At 36.1% G+C, this 19,731-nt stretch overlaps 1 protein-coding gene across 1 annotated transcript in view; it reads right to left on the reverse strand.

Moving 5' to 3' along the window:
- The window catches only part of LOC150087339 (uncharacterized), a 353,008-nt gene that overhangs the window by 211,354 nt on the left and 121,923 nt on the right, over positions 1-19,731 (reverse strand). Inside the window, exon 8 of the mRNA XM_090372447.1 lies at positions 11,952-12,089. Within this exon, the coding sequence (XP_090228573.1) occupies positions 11,952-12,089 (138 nt within the window). The remainder of the gene's footprint in view (positions 1-11,951; positions 12,090-19,731) is intronic.

The raw sequence follows: 19,731 nt of genomic DNA on the forward strand, positions 1-19,731 counted from the left end.
ATTCTGTTACTCATTAGGTACTAAATTATACTTAGATATAAAAATTAAAGTAGAGTTCACATACTTATCCATTGTAAATAAGGCTAAATTCTGCATGTACATCAAGTATGTAGTGCTATTTGTACTACTAGTTGTGCACATTTTCTGATATACAGACATGGATAGTTTGAAGCAGAGTAGCTGAAGCAACATCACTCAGTTTAAGGCTCAACTTACATAATTACCATACAGTATCCATAACTGTATCAGTGACATCTGTTATGGCACTGTGATTTTGATGTTAACCAATATATTTTAATGCATGCAGTTACAAATATCCAACAGTGCTAGCACCAGCAGACTGGCATCTGGATACACAGATATCACTATCTGTGTATGATAATCATGAAGTATAAAAATTAGAATAAGAAATCATAAAGACAAATAAAAGAGCAGACCATATGTCTCATAGTAGTAAGACATACCAGGAGTGTAACTGCCAAGCCCATAAGGTGAGGTCCTGGTATTTCAGTAAGGCATAAAAGCAATAATAGAATCAATAATGAACCAAATATAACATATACTAAAGGCAAAAGAGAAAGAAAAGCATTAAACAAAAGAATGTATAAACAACAGTCAATAGAGATTTTGCAAACCAAGTAAAGTCTTGCCAGTTATTAGAATAATTTAAATGAAAAATTATTTAAAAGAACTAAAGGAATGCCATGCATAACAATATATTATAAAAGGAGCTTAAAACAAGTAAGTTTTATTATGAAAATGAAAGAAAAGCCATCGATACAATAATGAAAGAATATAGCTTAAATCAAGAGATTTAAAAATAAAAGAATATGACTTAAAACAAAGAAAAGCCAAAATACAAGAATACCAAGGTATATTTCTGAATAGAATGAAAATATAAAACATAATAAAATATGCTAAACTAGGAAAGACCACAAAGTAAAGAAAATGAAATCAATTGGTAAATATTAATTATAAATATTTACAGGCATACCCATAACTACAGACAGTACTGTAAAAATCAAAGAAATATCTAAATCAAAGAAATACCAAAACAAAGGAATATTTTTGGAAGTGCAAATACCATTGAAAAGTTTTTTAACTCATCACCAAAAACTTGTTTAAGCATTCCATAAGTCTCCGAAGCTGTTTTCCCATATTTATGACAAAATTTGATGTACTCAACAGAAACACATTTAAACATCAATTTCACAAAGGCACAATGTCCTATTGGTGCAAAACTCACTACAGTAGCTCACAATGAATTAGTTCAGAGGTGTACTTAATGGCACACTGCTATGCTACAAGTGGTTAGTATCACTCTGCAAAATATGCTCCATGCATTAACAAAGTTAAAAGCAAATTTAGTTGCAAACAACATGCCTATAAAGTTCATTAAACACCTTATGAATGCTGCTGTTAGTGCTACAGTAAGTAGCACTAATACATAGCATATATTTTGCCTTGACATTAATCCAAATAGGGTCGCTGAATGCCTTTTTTATCATGCGTTTACTGCGCTCAGAACAAAGCTTGTTGACTGACTGCACTGTAAGTTAGTAGACAATGTTTAATCCCTGCAGTAATTAGCATTAGCATTAGTAGAGGCATATGATGCAAAAAAGCAAGCTTATTCAGCATCAGCCAAAAAAAAAAAACACACACACACACACACACACACACACACACACACACACACACACACACACACACACACACACACACACACACACACACACACACACACACCACTCCCATGTCACCCCTCCGTTCGTTCGAAATACCTGTCCAGTTGAGCCTTAGATTTGTTTAGGCTATCAACTTCAACAACAAGTGACGGAAGTCGGTTCCACCAACCAACCACCCGCTGGCCAAAGGCAAATTTCCGCACATCTATCCGACATCCGTCCTTCCTCAATTTGAATTTATGCCCTCTGAGGTGATTATGTTGAGCAAGATGAAGAATCCCATTGGCATTGAGCATGCTCAAACCATTCAAAGCCTTATACACCTCTATAAGATCACCTCGCCGGTGCCTAGTCTCCAGACTGTAATTTGCAAAACTTAAGCCTTTCTTCGTAAGAGCAACCCTTTGTTCCATTCACTAATCTTGTTGCCCTTCTCTGTACCCGTTCCAGCAGCTCTACATACTTCTTGAAATGAGGCCTCCAGACCTGTATACAGTACTCAAGATGTGGCCTAACCATTGCCTTATACAAGGGAATAATCACCTCCTTACCCCTGCTAGAAAAATTCCTGTATATCATTGACAAGACACCATGAGCTACTCTTGCAGCTCGTCTGCACTGCTCAGAGAACTTCATATCTGCCTGCACAATTACCCCCAGGTCCTTTTCATTCCCCACCACTGTCAGTGTAGTACCGCAGAGTTGATATGTTGCTCTGAGGTTACTGTTTCCCATATGTAGTACTTTACAGTTGTCAATGTTAAACTTCATTTGCCACCTCTCAGCCCATCTGTTCAACCTTTCCAGATCCTGTTGCAGCAGCATAGCGTCAGTAGTGTCCTTAACAACCCTGCCAACCTTTGTATCATCTGCAAACTTGGACATTAAACTTGATATCCCATCATCAATATCATTCATAAACACCGAAAACAACAACAGACCCAACATTGAACCGTGAGGAACTCCACTAATAACATTAGTCCACGTTGAGCAGTGTCCATTGATTACCACTCTCTGTCTTCTGCCACTCAACCATCCCCTTATCCATACCAGCAATTTGCCTCCAATGCCACACTGCTCAAATTTGTGCAGCAGTCTTCCATGTGCAACAGTATCAAAAGCCTTTCTAAGATCCAAATAGATAATATCAAAGTTATTCCCTGCATCCAGTTCTTTTGTGACTACATCATAGTATCCAATCAAATTGGTCAGGCAAGACCTGCCCTTAACAAAACCATGCTGCATCTGAGCTATAACTGAATTCTTGTCTAGATGATCCTGCAGTGCTTCTTTAACCAGTGCCTCCATTAATTTACCTGGAACAGAAGTTAAACTAACAGGTCTATAATTACTTGTGTCAGCCTTTGATCCTCCTTTGTGAATTGGGGTTACATTTGCACATCTCCAGTCTATGGGTACCTCCCCTGAGTCCAAAGAAGCTCTCATAATTATGGCTAGGGGTTTGCTTACTTCCTTTGCTGCCTCCTTTAATATAACTGGATAGATCCCATCCACCCCAGGTGCTTTTTTTATGTTTATCCTCAACAATCTCTCCTCCACTTTCCTCTCAGTTATTACAAAATCATCCAGTTCACTGCCAATGTTTACTTTACCTACATCATTCTCCTTCCTGTATAACTCCTCATGCGTAAATGTAGATGCAAAATACTCGTTTAGATTGTTAGCCACCTGAGCAGGATCCTCAACTGTTGAACCATCAATATCCAGTGGACCAATCTGATTCATCCCTTTCCTTCTTGAGTTTAAATAGGTAAAGAACTCTTTTCTGTTTTTCTTTGCATCCTTTGCCAAGGATTTTTCGTAGTCTGCCTTTGCCTGCCTAATCTCCTTTGTGACTTGGTTACAGACCAACTTATATCTATCATAGGCTTCCATGTCACCCATTAATTTGTATGTATCCCATGCATTTTTCTTCTCTGCCACATGTCTCATTAGTTCATCTGACAACCATTTAGGCCTAAACCTTGAACAATATTTCTTAGTTGGTATGTAAAACCTGGTAGGTTGAATGCTTCCCATTTTGAGTTTGCTGTTGGTAACATCATCAGTTGGTCCCACTGTATAGAATTTAAATACTGTCTCAGACCATCATAGTCACCTTTACGAAAACAAAAACCCTTCCCTTTACCTCGATGGTAGTTACCTCCTTGAGTAAATCCCACTTCAACACACTGTGATCACTGCCACCTAGTGGCTCATTTACCTGCAGATTCTTAATGCATGAAGAATCACTACTGATAATCAGATCAAGAGTATTGCTCCCTCTTGTTGCCTCACGAACATGCTGATGTAGAAAGCAATCATCCAATAAATCCACAAAAGCCTTGCTAGTGTGCGAGTGACCAATCCACAAATTCCAGTCAATATCTGGGAAATTAAAATCCCCCATTATAAGACTCTCTGATTTACTGGCCCACTCTATTTCCCTGTACAATATCTTATTATACTCATCAGAGTCATTAGGCCTATAGCACACTCCTACTCTCAATTTTGATTTCCCTATGCTTATGTCACACCAAACTGACTCGACACTGCCCTGTCCATTGATGTCGACTGGCTTCACTTCCTTGGACTTTGTGTTTCTTAACTAATAGCATAACCCCATCCTCCCCTCCTGTCCTGTCTTTCCTTTCTATACACAATGTATTCCCCAAATTCCAGTTCTGCCTTCCTTATATCTGTGTGACACCACGTCTCTGATATCCCAACAATATCTGCCTTTGATGTTTTGAGCAATACCTCAAATTCATCAAATTTATTTACCAAACTCCTAGCATTGGTGTACACGCAGGTATACATGCACCTGTTTCTATTCTTAGCTACCCTAACACAACCCATGTGTTTACTTGTACCGCAATGACTCCCAGCAGTCTCTGAAATATCCTGCATCTTGTTTTTCAGGCTTCTGCTCATTTCAATAGAAGCAGTGCAAGAATCACTTCCACCTCTGCCAGTGGCTACTGTTAATCTATTAGTCCTTGTAAACCCCCCCAACTAGCAGTTTTCCGACCTACCTAACACTGCCTCAACAGCATCAGCAAAAATTCTTGCACCCTTTCTATTTAAGTGTATCCCATCCCTGTAGAAGCAATCTCTCCTGTTAACAAGTACAGTCCAGGCTGAAAAAAATTCTACCCCTTGAGCCTTGCACAATCCCTCCAGGGCCGAATTGATCGACAAGGCTCTCATCATATACTCCCTCCTATCGTGTCTGGGCAGAATTGCAGACACTTTCAAATTCAACCCTAATTCACGGCTTTTTTTCAACAGTGACCTGTACTTGCTAAGTAATTCCGCTGGTCTCCTACTCTTAATATCATTAGTGCCAACGTGTACAACTATATCACCTTTTGTGCCCTTAAAAGATGATATCCGCTCTACAACGTCAAATTAAACCCTATTAAACCAAATTAAACCCTACAGTTCCCATTTGAAAGTGTTCATATAAATAATGTCACAAAATTTGGTCCGACCCCTTCTGGATTAAATCAAAAATCTTAAAATTAAAATATACCAACATTAAAATCAATATGCGAGCAAGTAACATCCAGAAAACTAATATATTTGTCCATCCTAAACAGGAACATACAGCCGGGCCTCGCATAACGCAAGTCTGATTAAGGTGTTTTTCAGTTACCACAATTTGAAAAAAATTATACCACTTTTTACTTCATGCGATGCAAATTTCCAGTTAACGTGATCTTTTTTACGTGAGAGTTGAAAAAGATTTGAATCGTGCTAAGCATTTGATGGCCAATAAACAAGCATTTGCCCGCTGCCCACCTTGGTGTGTTCCATCAAACATTGGAAGCAGACGTGTTTACTTGTTTGTCTTCTGCTAATAAAGTCACATGCAGATGCATTTAATAATTCTGATTTTCTACTCCTGTTAATTATAAATTTCCAGTTAACATGATCTTTTTTACGTGAGAGTTGAAAAAGATTTGAATCGTGCTAAGCGTTTGATGGCCAATAAACAAGCATTTGCCCACTGCCCACCTTAGTGTGTTCCATCAAACATTGGAAGCAGACGTGTTTACTTGTTTGTCTTCTGCTAATAAAGTCACATGCAGATGCATTTTAAAATTCTGATTTTCTACTCCTGTTAATTATGGATAAAAGAAAGAGTGAAAAACAACATGATTGCAGTAAAAAAAAAAAAAAAAAAAAAAGAAGCTATTACTTTAGCTGAAAAACTTGAAGTTATTAAAAAACATGAAAGTGGTGCAAACCATGTGAAAATCGTAAGAGATCTAGAATACAGTGAGTCTACCATACGAATCTTGAGTCATAAGGACAAATATAAAGAGAAAGGTAAAGTTTCATCAACTTCTTTTGTTTTACAAAATACCTGAAACAGAACTCCAATAATGATTGAAATGGAAAGTGTTTTATCAATTTGGATAGAAGATTGCAATCAAAAATGAATTCCATTATCTAAGGACAATATTCAGAGCAACACTATTAACATTTTTACTAAGCACAAAGAAACAAAATATCAAGGGGAGACTGAAACCTTTGTTGCTAGTTCAGGGTGATTTGAACATTTCAAAAACCGAGCAGGTCTGCAAAATGTTAAAGTAACAGGGGAGGCTGCCAGTGCTGATGAAGATGTTGCAGCCAAATTTCCTGCAGAATTGCAAAAAATTATTCAGGATGATGAATACGACGATCGGCAAATATTTAATGTAGATGAAAACGGGCCTATTTTGGAAACAGATGCCAACTAAAACTTATTTGGCTGCAAATGAAGCATCACAACCTGGGTATAAAGTCTCAAAAGATCAACTAACACTTTCATTAGGAGGTAACGCTAAAGGTGATTTTAAATTGAAGCCTATGCTTGTGTACTGAAGAGAAATTTGGACAACAGGTACTATAAAGAATGTGCTCGCCATTTATTGGGGAAAAAAAATTAGTTACAAAATTTGTCACTTTATGCCACATAACTATCTTAGTTACAATTATGCAAATAACGTAAGTTATTTGCATAGTCATAAGTTATTGCCACAATGCCACTACTCGGGAAATTAACTGAAGTTAGTTAATTTTCGATACACTTTATGAATGAAAATCAATATATTAGGTAGCTGTATATTTGTAAATAGTTATCCCACTATGCATAAGTTGAAAAGGTTATCGGTCCTGGCCTAGTGGATAACATTATATATTTGTACGAATCCTAGGGCTTTGAAAGGATACAGCCATCTAACTCTTCCAGTTCATTTTGCATCCAAATAAAAAAAACATGGATGACCAAAGCCCTATTTGAAGACTGGTTTACGTCTTATTTCTGTCAAACAGTTGAAGCCTATTGCAAGAAAAATAATCTTACTTTTAAAGCCCTGTTGCTTTTAGATAATGCACCTTAAATGAAAATGTGAAAGTTGTTTTTTTACCAGTGAATATGACTTCGTTATTGCAACCCATGGACCAAGAGACAATTGCGACTTTCAAGGCTTACTATCTCCGTAGAACATTTGCACAAGCACTTGAAGCTAAAACAGGAGACAATGAAATTTCTATACCAGAATTTTGGAAAAAATAACATACAAGTGGCCAGTGAAAACAATGATGCAGCATGGGAAGAAGTAGCAGCCAGAAATATGAGAGCAGTCTGGAAGCATCTTTTACCACATTATGCAAATGATTTTATTGGCTTCAAAGATGCAGTTCAAAAAGTTATTGAAGACAATTAATATCGGTAATAACCTTGGTTTCAGAGGCTTGGATACGGCTAACATTCGAGAATCACTGAATTTGCAATCAGAACAGCTAAGTGACAATGATCTCCTTCAAATAGAGGAACATCATGTGTACAAAGAAGCTGAAGAGAAAGAGTGTGAAAATGTTACCACAAAATGTGAAAATGAAAATGTTACCACAAAGGAGATAACGGTAAAAGAACTAGGCAAAATCTTTCGTATTGCAGAAAACCTTAAACAAAAGGTAATGGATGTTGATCCTAACATTGAAAGAAGAGCGTGTTATTTCGCCAGGGCCTAGCGAAGCTCGTGCCAGCTATCGGAAATTGTATAATGAAAAAAAGAAAGCCAAAACTGTTCAAATATTTCTGTAGCAAATAGTTGGTGTCTTCATTAGGTATTTTATGCATTAAACATTTAATTTAATTTAATAAAAAAGTTATTTAAAAGATATTTTTAAAATTCTTTATGGACACTCCTGAAGGTCACGGACCAATTATAATTTTTTCTATTGATTATTATATTCGATTAACGCATTTCCATTTTGCGCAATGCGCTCGTGGGACGAATTAATTGAGGCCAGTCTGTATATCCTAAAAACACATATGCAGAGAACAATGTATACCATCTTATTGGTTTTACTCTAGTGCTGCCATAAATGTTTTCACATCAAAAAGAAAGACTTAGAGAATTGATTGAGAATAAGAGTTTGAAAACACATTTCTCAAAATGATTTAGAAGTTTACAACCAACTGAAATAAATTTAGCGGTGCCTTCTTGATGGCATCCATGGCCATGCTGTGTGAAATATCACTAGCATATAGAAAGGAACTTAATCCTACCACGACATCACCAGCAATATGAAGGGAAAATACGAGGTGGGGGTTCAAAAAAGATTTCTATTCACCCAGAAGAAGTTGTAATAGTAACATGAAATTGATTTTGTTTGATACCTTGAAACTCCTATAACAGCTACAAAAGGTTTGGTTTTGATCTGAGAGCTCATTTTTTTTTTTTTTTTAATTTGCAACACTGAATGAAGTGAAGTTCACAACAGATAAAGAGGAATACAGTTCAGTGATTCAGTTCCTCTTTCTGCAAGGGAAATACCCAAAACAGTCTACAAAAAAAATAGTTGCTGTTTATGAAGAAGACTGCCCAGATTACAGTGTTGTTGCACATTGGTATAAATAACTGAAATGTGGAAGGAACCTCAGTACATGATGAAGAAACACCAGGAATCCCAGCAATTGCTGTAGCAGATGATAGCATTGCAAAAATTGAGGCATTAATCCTGGAAGATCATTATATCAGCATCAAAGAACTAGTTGAGCTCCAAACTAGTGTAGAATCTATGGAGAACCTATATCAACAGTTGCATATGAGTAAAGTGTCTGCTATATGAGTTACCTGACTTCTGACCACTTACCAGAAGGAGGAGAACATAATCTGCACGTGAAATGTTGTAGAGGTGCCAGGAAATTTTTTTCACGGCTAGGTACCATGGATGAAACTTGGATACATCAGTATGATCCTGAAACTAAACAAATTTTAAACAATGGAAGCATGCAAAATCAACATCCCCTCCCCAAAAACAAGAAAAAAGTGCAACCATGTGCTGGCAAGGTGATGCTGCCAGTTAGCATTAGCAGTGGCAAATGATGCAAGAAAAAAAAAAAACTTATACAACATCAGCTTCACCTATTCATTCCTTTCAATTGCTTTTCTAGTTTTTCTTGAATTTATTTAAGCTTTCAACTTTCCCAACAGATAGAAGTTTGTTCCAACAATCAACCTGCAGGTTAAAGGCAAATTTCTGCACATCTATTTTGCAACCAGGCTGATCCCAAAGCAAGCCTCTTAGATTCATGGGAAGTCTCTATAGCTATGTGAATGTATCCCTAATTCATAAAGGAGATACAAAAGGTTACATGGATAATTACACACCTGTTGGCTTAACATCTGTTCTGGGGAAAATAATGGAGTCACTGGTTAAAGAGGCATTGCAGGATCATCTATGCAAGACTGCAGTAATAATTCAGACACAGCATAGGTTTGTTAAGGAGGAAGTCTTGTCTGACCTATTTGATTGGATACTATGATGTGGTTACAAAAGGATTAGATGCAAAAAATAATTTTGATATCATATACTTGGATTTTAGGAACGCTTTTGGGAACACATGGAAGACTACTCTCAGCTCCAATTTGTACTACTGTACCAATTGCAGCAGTATGGCATTAAGGGCAAGTTGCTACAATGGATAAAAAAATGGTTGAGTAGGAGAAGACAGAGCGTGGTAATCAATGGACACTGCTCTTCATGGACTAATGTCATTAGTGGAGTCACCCAGGGTTTGGTGTTGGGCCCATTGTTGTTTTCTATATTTATCGATGATATTAGTGAGGCATATTAATTACAAAGTTTGCGGATGATACAAAGGTTGGCAGGGTGGTTAATGACGGTACTAACAGTATGCTACTGCAACAGGATCTAGAAAAGTTAGACAGATGGGCCGAGAAATGGCAATTGAAGTTTAACTGTGATAAATGCAAAGTTCTGCATATGGGTAGCAGTAACTGTAGAGTAATGTACCATGTGCTACTACACTCAGGCTATTGAAAAATGAAAAAGATGTGGTAATTGCCATCAGATATAAAGTTTTTGTGCAGACAGGCTGCCGAGACAGCTCAATGATATACAGGAACTTTGCTAGCATGGATAAGGAGGTGATTATCCCCTTGTATAAGGCAGTGGTCAGGCCATACCTTGAGTACTGCATACAAGTCTGGAAGACTCATTTTAGGCAGGATGTGTAACTGATGGAATGAATACAGGAAAAGACATCACGATTGGTGAGGCAAGGTGAAATGGAAGCCTTTCTTGCTTTTACCAAAAAAAGGCTTCAGTCTGCAAATTGCAGCATCTGGAGACTAGGCACCTGCAAGTCCATGGTGTAATACTAATAGATTACCTTCACAAAAGGGCTGTGGTGTGATGGTAAAATCTTATTCCAACCTCCTCATAAAGCTATGTGCTGCTATAAAAAAAAAAAAAGAAGAATTGAGAAAGCATTCAAAAGGTGTGTACCTGCTTCACAATAATGTCCTTGCACGTTCCTCCCACACATTGCATTGATATGTGCCGACAAATGTGGATTTGAAATATTGTTACAAATACAAATGTTACATCCTGTTTATTCTCCAAATCTCATACCCTCAGGTTTCTTCCTCTTTCCTGCCTTGAAGTTCTTTCTTCATGGAAAACACTTTTCTGTTGATGATGAAGTGATTTCTGCAGCCAAGTCATGGTTTGAAGGACAGTTTCTACGAAACTGGCCTCTGGAAGTGTATTGAGAGGTGGCAAAAATGTTATTTTGTCTAGTGCTATGTTGAAAAAAGTGTAATACATGGTGTTTATTTCAACTTTCTCTGTGTTCAAGTATGGAGATCCCATCTGAAAAAAAGATATTGAGCTTCTTAAAAGGGTCTAAAGATGAGCAACTAAATCGCCAGAAGAATGACCGTAACTTTTCTGTATAAGAGACACTGTTATATAACTCTATCAGATTAGCATGCTGATTAGGGTATCAGTTGTGTGAAAATGCAGTTTTCTACAACCACAGTTGTTTTATGGCCTTATGAAGAGATGTGGTTCAATGGTTGAACTGTTTTAATTTATTTTTGCTTTATGCTACTAGTTATATTGTTCCATAGATTTTTTTGTTCCTTTCTGTAGAGATATTTCATGCAATTTTGGCTGTGGGCACCATCAAGTGACTATCAACTTCTAAATTATCTTAGGAATGCATTCCCTCTACAACATCCTTATTCTTGATTAATCTACCCACCTCTCTCTCCTGTTGCTATTGTAAAGCCTTCCACAACAACCTAGTCAGCAAAACATCACCTGCAGAGGTCTAGATTCAATTCCCATTGACAACTAGAATAATATCTAAACTAGTCTTCATTTGAGGCTGCAGTTAGTCAATCTCAGGTGGGGGGGTTCCTTCTGTGAGTTATTCCAGGTTTTTCGGCCTTCACAACATTGACATAGGCCTGTGAACACACATCTACGTTATGACTACATGCTTGGGGACTGTTAAAACCAATATTTGTTGTTATAGTAATATACTGGTTAGTAATTTACTCAATATTTACTTCTTACTTGACTTCACATTGTGCTAACATATTCTTATTTTAATTTCATTATATTCTGAATAATACGTTGTTGGTAATGCACTGGCAGCCACTAGTGTTTGTCTTAGTATGTTTTTGTAATTTCTTCCTTTATTTATTTTTTCTTTATATGTAAGGGACATTAAATAAGTTATCTGCCTTGCCTCTAAATATGCTTGATATACAAAAAACTGCAGTTTTATCATATTGTTATGAAGTTCACAAATCCATTCAATTTTATTTAACACAAATTAATTTGTCATACAGATTTCAAACAAAACTGGAATAAGATGAAATAAAAAATAATTCTGTGTCAATCATAAACAAAATATATTTTCATATCTAAAATAGAAATAATTACCTCTGTTTTGATCCACAGCTAAAGATATATAAATATTGAAACACCAACTTTTATTTAAACATAGTTTCTTCAGCCTCACAATTCCTTGCAAGCATAATGTACACAACATGCTTGTGTTTTCATGTTCCACTCCAATAACTAAAAATTAAAAGTATAATTGAAAATCTTCAATAATTTGAAATGAAAGGATCAAAAAAAAAAACACCTATATAAATTCTGGCTTATCCAAATTGCCATTTTCTGTAATAAAACTAAATATTTCAGAATAACATGAGTAAACAGCTTTATCACAAGAAATAGTAAAACAATAATGTCCAAGCTAATTCTCTGAAACTGTTTTTGTTATATTCATCACAGTCATGAAACTTTCCTTTGTGCTTAAAAAATAGGAAGTTCTCTGATAATCTAATTTCTAATTTCCAAATAATTATCACATTGCAATATAATATCAATAATTGTATGACAGCTATGTTTTTTGAGCTTTAGCCAAGCAGAATGGTTTTCACATAAATTTTATGATTTTTGATTTCTTATGACCTTAATATATGTGATAAGGATAGTTATTCTGATCGTGTAAATGTAGTTGAGTTTTTAAATCAGAGTAGTAGTTCACACCTCACACTGATTTCTTAAAATTTCCCACTTTAAAGTAATTGTCAGCGGGAAATTTTGGCAGAATTTTCCTGGTTATGAATAAGTATTTCTTCTTTCATATTTTGTATATTATCACTAGCATATACCTTGCTATAAACAGTGTTATAATTTATTACATATCTCTAATTCAATCTCTCCCCCACCCAACCTAGTGCAAATGCACACATCAGCTAATGCACATATCAGTTTCCATTCAAGAGTTCAACTCTAAACTTACAGAACTTTCCTTTTTCATTTATATATATACAGTGGATGCCACTTACTGCGATCACTTCAGGACACAGCTTAATCAATAACAATAACCAAAGAAATAAGAATGCAGCTGTTCAGTGCTATTTACTGATGCAGAGTAGAAATATGTACATAAAAAGATGGAAGTGGACAGAAAGAAAGAATTAAATTCAAGCAATATAAAATACTTTAATTTGACTGTCTGATATTCCTTGAGAAAGTCACCAATACAGGTACCTTCTTTCCACCAACAATTGTATTAATCGCACGAAGCAACAGCAGTAACTAAACTAAGGTTAGGTGGCAGGTGTTTAATTTACTATTTTGAATACAGGCAGTTCCAACTTGACGAGTTCTTTTTTTCAAGTATCAACAAAGTTTAAAATATAAATATTAATTGCAATAAATACATGCTGCTAAGCATTCATAAATGCAGCATTTCAAACCACGTGCATAGCTATACAATACTACTGTGTATTATTGTGCTATTACTGTGCATGCATTCATTTGCTCAGGCAGAGATAAGGAGGAAGGTCCAACTCTTAAAGAATTTTGGAAAGAATTTCATATTTTATATGCAATATAATAAAATGAGCCTGGGACAAAATTACAAACAACATGAAGGGTGTTTGGGAAAAACTGTCCTCAGTTTATTGATTATTTAGAAGGATTTCAAGAACCAGCAGAGGTCATACAAAATGAAACAGAAGTTGTCTTAATACTGATAACCAATTGCAGCTTGAGGTTTCTATAACTCACGTCACTGATCTGCTTCAAGCACATAATGGGGAGCTCACAAATGAACACTTCTTTGAAATGGAAAAATGTAAAGCTGACGAAGATTTAACAGCTGAAACTCCTATTTGTTCCTTCACTCTCAAGGGGCTTGATGAAGCTTTTCAACACAGAAAAGGCAATTGAGATTTTCAAGTCATAACATTCAAATTTCGAGCACACTAGAAAAGTTGCTACAGATTTAAAAATTGCTTATGCATGCTACCATGAAATTTATAAAGAAAAGAGAAGACTGTCTTGGAAACAAATGACTCTTGAAGCATTTCTGAAGAAGACAACTCCTTGTGCTTCCAACAAACCAACAACAAGTGCCAAGCCAACAATGAGTGTTGAATTTTCAGTTGATGATGAAGAATAAACATTCTTTAACATTTCTATGACATAAATAATTTCTTTATTATTATAATTTGCTTGATTTTAAAGGCTATGTTTTCATTTCTTTGGATAAACAAAGCATTGTTTAAGCATAAACTATTGTTTTGTTGAACTTTATTTACCATTACTATGGTCAAATTTCATTGTTGTGAAAGTAACACCCCTGTTTTTAAAATTACATCTATGGAAAATAAATTCCAGCTTTACGAGCGCATGCTAGAAACAAATTAACTCATAAAGTTGGGAACTACCTATATCTTAATATCTGAATATCTTAGTAACAGCTTATTCCAGATATGATATTCTGCAATTTGATTATGGAAAGCATTATACTTAAAAATTTTAATGAAATTCTAAATGGAAAGCATTCATGAAAGTAATCATAGAACTACTAAGTTTTTTATATCAATTAAGAGATACTGTTCAAGGTTTATAACTAAATGAATGTCAGATGGACTGATGAGACTAGTGGCAGAGAAAAATGCATAGGATGATTATAAATAGCAAGAGACACAAAACTTAAAGTAAGTACAAACTAACCTGCAGTCAAGTCACTAAGGGGGAACTAAGACAGATAAGAAAGATTATGAAGTCTTTGGCAAAGAATGCAAAGAAAAGTAACAAAAATTCTTTGCTTATATTAACACAAAAAGGAAATGGATGAACCATATTGGTCCAATAGATATGAATGGCATAACTACAGATGGTTTGCTCAGGTTTCTGATAATGAATTGTTCTTTTGCAGGAATGGGAAAGCCAGAAGTATATCAAATTATAATAGAGAGCTATATGGTTTTCCAATAACTGAGTGGAAGAGAAATTACTGAAGCCAAAAGTATTCAATTATATAAAAAATTGCAGAAAAAGAGATAAGCAAACCTTTAGTCATAATTATGAGTGCACCCTTGGATTCAGGAGAGGTCGTTATAGATTGGATATGTGCAAATGTCCCAATTCACAAAGGAGGATCATAATTACAGACCTGTAAGTTTGACTTCTGTTCTAGGGAAAATAATGGAGTCAATGGTTGAAAAAGTAATGTAGGACCATTAAGACTTAACACAAGTTAGTTAGTGCATTAATATATAATCAGAGCATAACCCCCCCACCCCAACACATACATATATCCATGCTTGGAACCACCAATCTGATTGGATGCAGTAACAAAGGAACTGAATGCAAAAAATTTCGACATCATATATTTAGATTTCAGAAAAACTTTTGATACTATTCTATATGAAAGACGACTACAAATTGTAGCAGGGTGACATTATCAGCACGCTACTGCAACAGATAAAGCAATGGCCAAGTGAGAGAAGACAAAGTGCAGGTATCAATGGGCACTGTTTTTCTTGGAACAATGTTTTTAGTGGATCCCCTTCTACTTGGACCCAGTGCTAGGACCATTGTTTTCAATAATTATGAAGGCATATCAGGCTTAATGTCTGAGATGTTTAAGGCTTTGAATGTAGTAGTAGTAGTGGCATGTGATGCAAGAAAGCAAGTGTATGAGCTTATGCAGCCATCAGCCAAAAAAAAAAAAAAAAATCACAGCATTCCCTTCCAAATGCCTGTCCAGTTCCTCCTTAAATTTATTCAACCTATCAACTTCCACAACGACAGATGGAAGTTTGTTCCAGCAATTAACCACCCGCTGTAAAGGCAAATTTCCACACATCTATTCTACATCTGTCTTTTCTTAATTTGAATTTATGCCCCCTTAGGTTCGTAATCTGAACAAGTGGAAGGATCCCATCAGAATTCAGCGTGCTCAACCCATTCAAGGCCTTATACACCTCAATCAGATCACTGTGCAGGTGCCTAGTCTCCAGCCACTGCAATTTGCAGAACTTAAGCCTCTCTTGGTAAGAGGATCCCTTCATTCCCCTCACCAATCTTGTTGCCCTTCTCTGTACACGCTCAAGTAAATTTACATCCTTCCTAAAATGAGGCCTCCAGACCTGTACGCAGTACTCAAGGAGTGGCCTGACCATTGCCTTATACAGAGGGACAATCACCTCCTTCTCCCTGCTAACAAAATTCCTATATATCATTGACAAAACCCCATGACCTGCCCTGGCAGCCTGTCTGCATTGCTCAGAAAACTTCATATCTGACTGCACAATTACTCCCAGGTCTTTTTCATTTTCTACCACCTTAAGCTTAGTACCACACATTTGGTACGTTTCTCTGGGGTTACTTCTACCCATATGCAGTACTTTGCATTTGTCAAGGTTAAACTTCAGTTGCCACTTCTTAGCCCATCTGCCCAAATTATCTAGATCCTGTTGCAGTAGCACACTGCCATTACTGTCATTAACAACCCTGCCAACCTTTGTATCATCTGCAAACTTCGACATTAAGCCTGATATACCTTCATCAATATCATTGATAAATATACAAAACAACAGTGGACCTAACACCGAACCCTGTGGGACACCACTAATAACATTAGTCCATGAAGAGCAGCACCCATTCATTACCACCCTCTGTCTTCTCCCACTTAACCATCCTTTTAACCATTGTAGCAACTTACCTTAATACCATTCTGCTCCAATTTGTACAATAGTCTTCCATGCGCAACAGTGTCAAAAGCTTTCCTGAAATCTAAATATATGATATCAAAATTATTTTTTGCATCCAGTTCCTTTGTAACCACATCATAATATCCTATCAAATTTGTCAGACAAGGCTTTCCCTTAACAAACCTATGCTGTGTCTGAATTATTGCTGCAGTCTTGTCTAGATGATCCTGCAATGTATCTTTATCCAGTGACTCCATTATTTTACCCGGAACAGAAGTTAAACTAACTGGTCTGTAATTACTCGTGTCACCCTTCGATCCTCCTTTGTGAATTGGGGATACATTTGCACATCTCCAGTCAGTGGGAACCTCCCCTGAGTCCAAGGATGCTCTCATAATTATGGCTAAGGGTTTGCTTAGTTGCTTTGCTGCCTCCTTTAATATAACCGGATAGCTACCATCCACCCCAGTGCTTTTCTTATGTTTAACTTCAACAATTTCTCCTCCACTTTGCTTTCAGTTATTACAAAATCATTAAGTATCCTGCTACAATTTGATAACCTTCTGCCATTTTCAAACCTTAATAATTCCTCATGTGTGAATGTAGATGCAAAATACTCATTCAGTTTGTTTGCTATCTGAGCAGGATCATCAACATCCGAACCATCGATATCAAGTGGACCAATCAGATTCATTCCCTTCCTTTTAGAGTTTATATAAGTAAAGAAATCCTTGCTGTTTTTCTTAGCATCTTTGGCCAAGAATTTCTGGTAATCTGCCTTCGCCTGCCTAACCTCCTTTGTGACCTCATTACAGACTAGCTTATATCTGCCACAGGCTTCTGAGTCACTTGAAAATTTATATGCATCCCATGCATTTTTCTTCTCTGTTATGAGTCTCATTAGTTCATTAGATAACCATTTAGGCCTAAACCTTGAACAATATTTCTTAATAGGTATGAAACTTTTAGTAGCATCCATGATTAATTCCTGAATGCTTCCCACTTAGAATTTACTGTTGGTAACATCGTCAGTTGATCCCACTGTACAGAATTTAAAAACTGTCGGAGACCACTGTTGTTGAAATGCATTCTTAAAGACTTAAAAAAAACGACATTCTACCCTATTTACAAAGATGGTTATAGAATCTTTATATTATTCTTATTTATTGTAAAGGGTGTAACCTTTTACATTCTACTTGACTTATTTTTTATTTCATTGTAATGTTTTAAGGTTCAGGCAACAAACTTTTTTTTTTTTTTTTAATTCCCAATATCAATATAGGCGTCAAAGGAACAGAAGCGAGGAAACCCACGATCTCACAAGAAATATGGGTAAAAGGAAATGGAAAACCAACAATACTGAAGAGGGTATAGCAAAATATAAGAAATGAAATACAAAGAGAGTGTAGAATCATTGAAGATCTAGATAAAAAAAGCAGATCATATCTAGCTTTCAACGAAATTAGACACTTCACAAGAAAGAAGGGAATAAGATCCAGCACTATTAACAACAAACATGGGCAACTTTTGACAGAACCTGAAGAAATAAAAACAAGATGGAAATAATAAATCACCGAACTCTACCAAAAAGACCACCAACAAGAAATAGAAATCAAAAGGAGTGGCTCAGAAGACAACATGGAAGACCTGCCAATAAACAAAGAAGAATTTGAAGCAGCACTAAAAGCAGTGCCTAATGGAAAAGCAGCAGGAATTGACTCCTTGCCCGTTGAGCTCATTAAAAAGGGTGATGAGCTACATGAACGTATTTTCACCTTAACAAACCAGATGTACAAAGAAGGTTCATGGCCTGAAGATCACTGCCCAGCAGTCATGATCCCATTGCCCAAAAAGCACAATACCAAGGAATGTAGCAAGCACCGGACCATCAGCCTTATCCCGCATTTTAGTAGTATTATACAAAATACTACTAAAAATAATAAAACAGAGAATCAATGACAAAATTAATAGATATTTAGCACCTGACCAATTTGGTTTCAGGAAAGATAGGGGCACAAGAGATGCCATCGCATCCCCAAGGCTCATGGGAGAGAGATTTATTGACCTAGGAAAAAATCTTTACATTTGCTTCATTGATTACAAGAAAGCCTTCAATAGAATACAATGGCCAAAACTCTTCTCAATCCTGGAAAAAATAGGAATAGACGAAAACATACTAAACTTAATAAAAACATTGAACAAAGACAAAGACCAGAAAGCCATAGTATACACTGATAACTTGGAAACAGACCCAACAAAAATAGAAAAAGGAGTACGACAAGGCTGCCTACTTTCACCAGGCCTATTTAACATCTATGCGGAGAAAATGATGGCAGAAGCCCTTGGAAACAGCAATTTAGGAGTGACCATAAATGGCAAACAAATAAAAGCAATAAAATTTGCAGATGATCAAGCAATTGTAGCAACCAGAAGGAGTGATCTGATCGAGATGTTATAGCTGATCAACCACACAGCCGAGGCTTATGATATGAAAATTAACATGAACAAAACGAAGTGCATGACATTCTCAAAGGACCCCCAAAGCTATGAACATCAAAATAGGAAACAATAATATTGAACAAGTCGCAAAATTTAAATATATAGGACAAATGCTGAGCTAAGATGCACTGATGAAATAAAAGCAAGAATTGGGCAAGCTTTCAAGGAAAAACAAAAAATTGTGACAACAAAGTATTTGAATGGGCATATAAGGAAAAGAATTCTAAAATCCTATGTTTGGAACATGTCCCTACATGCATCCGAAACCTGAATTATAAACAAACGAGACGGACAGAGAATTAAAGCATTTGAGATGTGGTGCTGGAGAAAATTCAAGAAAATAAGCTGGACTGAAAAAAAAAAGATTTACAACTGAAATTCAGCAGACAAATATGGTATCTATTTCCTACTCTCAGAGACAAATGTTTACTTTTGAGAAGTTCCCACATGCAATTAACATTCCACTGATATACTTTATACTGCATTCTAAATGAGGGTTCTAGGGGAGAAGCATCTACCCCAACCTAAACTAAGGGAATGTAATGCAGAAAGAGAACACATTAGATAGCAGTCTATAATTTTAAAAAAGTGGACCACGTTTGCTTGATATATTTGTGAAGCATACTCATTACATATTATAAATTTTTGTGTGTAAAAGCTCATAAACTTAACTTAACGATAGCATTTTCTCAATAATGCTG

This window comes from Mastigoproctus giganteus, chromosome 4 (assembly GCF_048544385.1).
Source record: "Mastigoproctus giganteus isolate SK-2022 chromosome 4, ASM4854438v1, whole genome shotgun sequence".
Lineage (NCBI taxonomy): Eukaryota > Metazoa > Arthropoda > Arachnida > Uropygi > Thelyphonidae > Mastigoproctus > Mastigoproctus giganteus.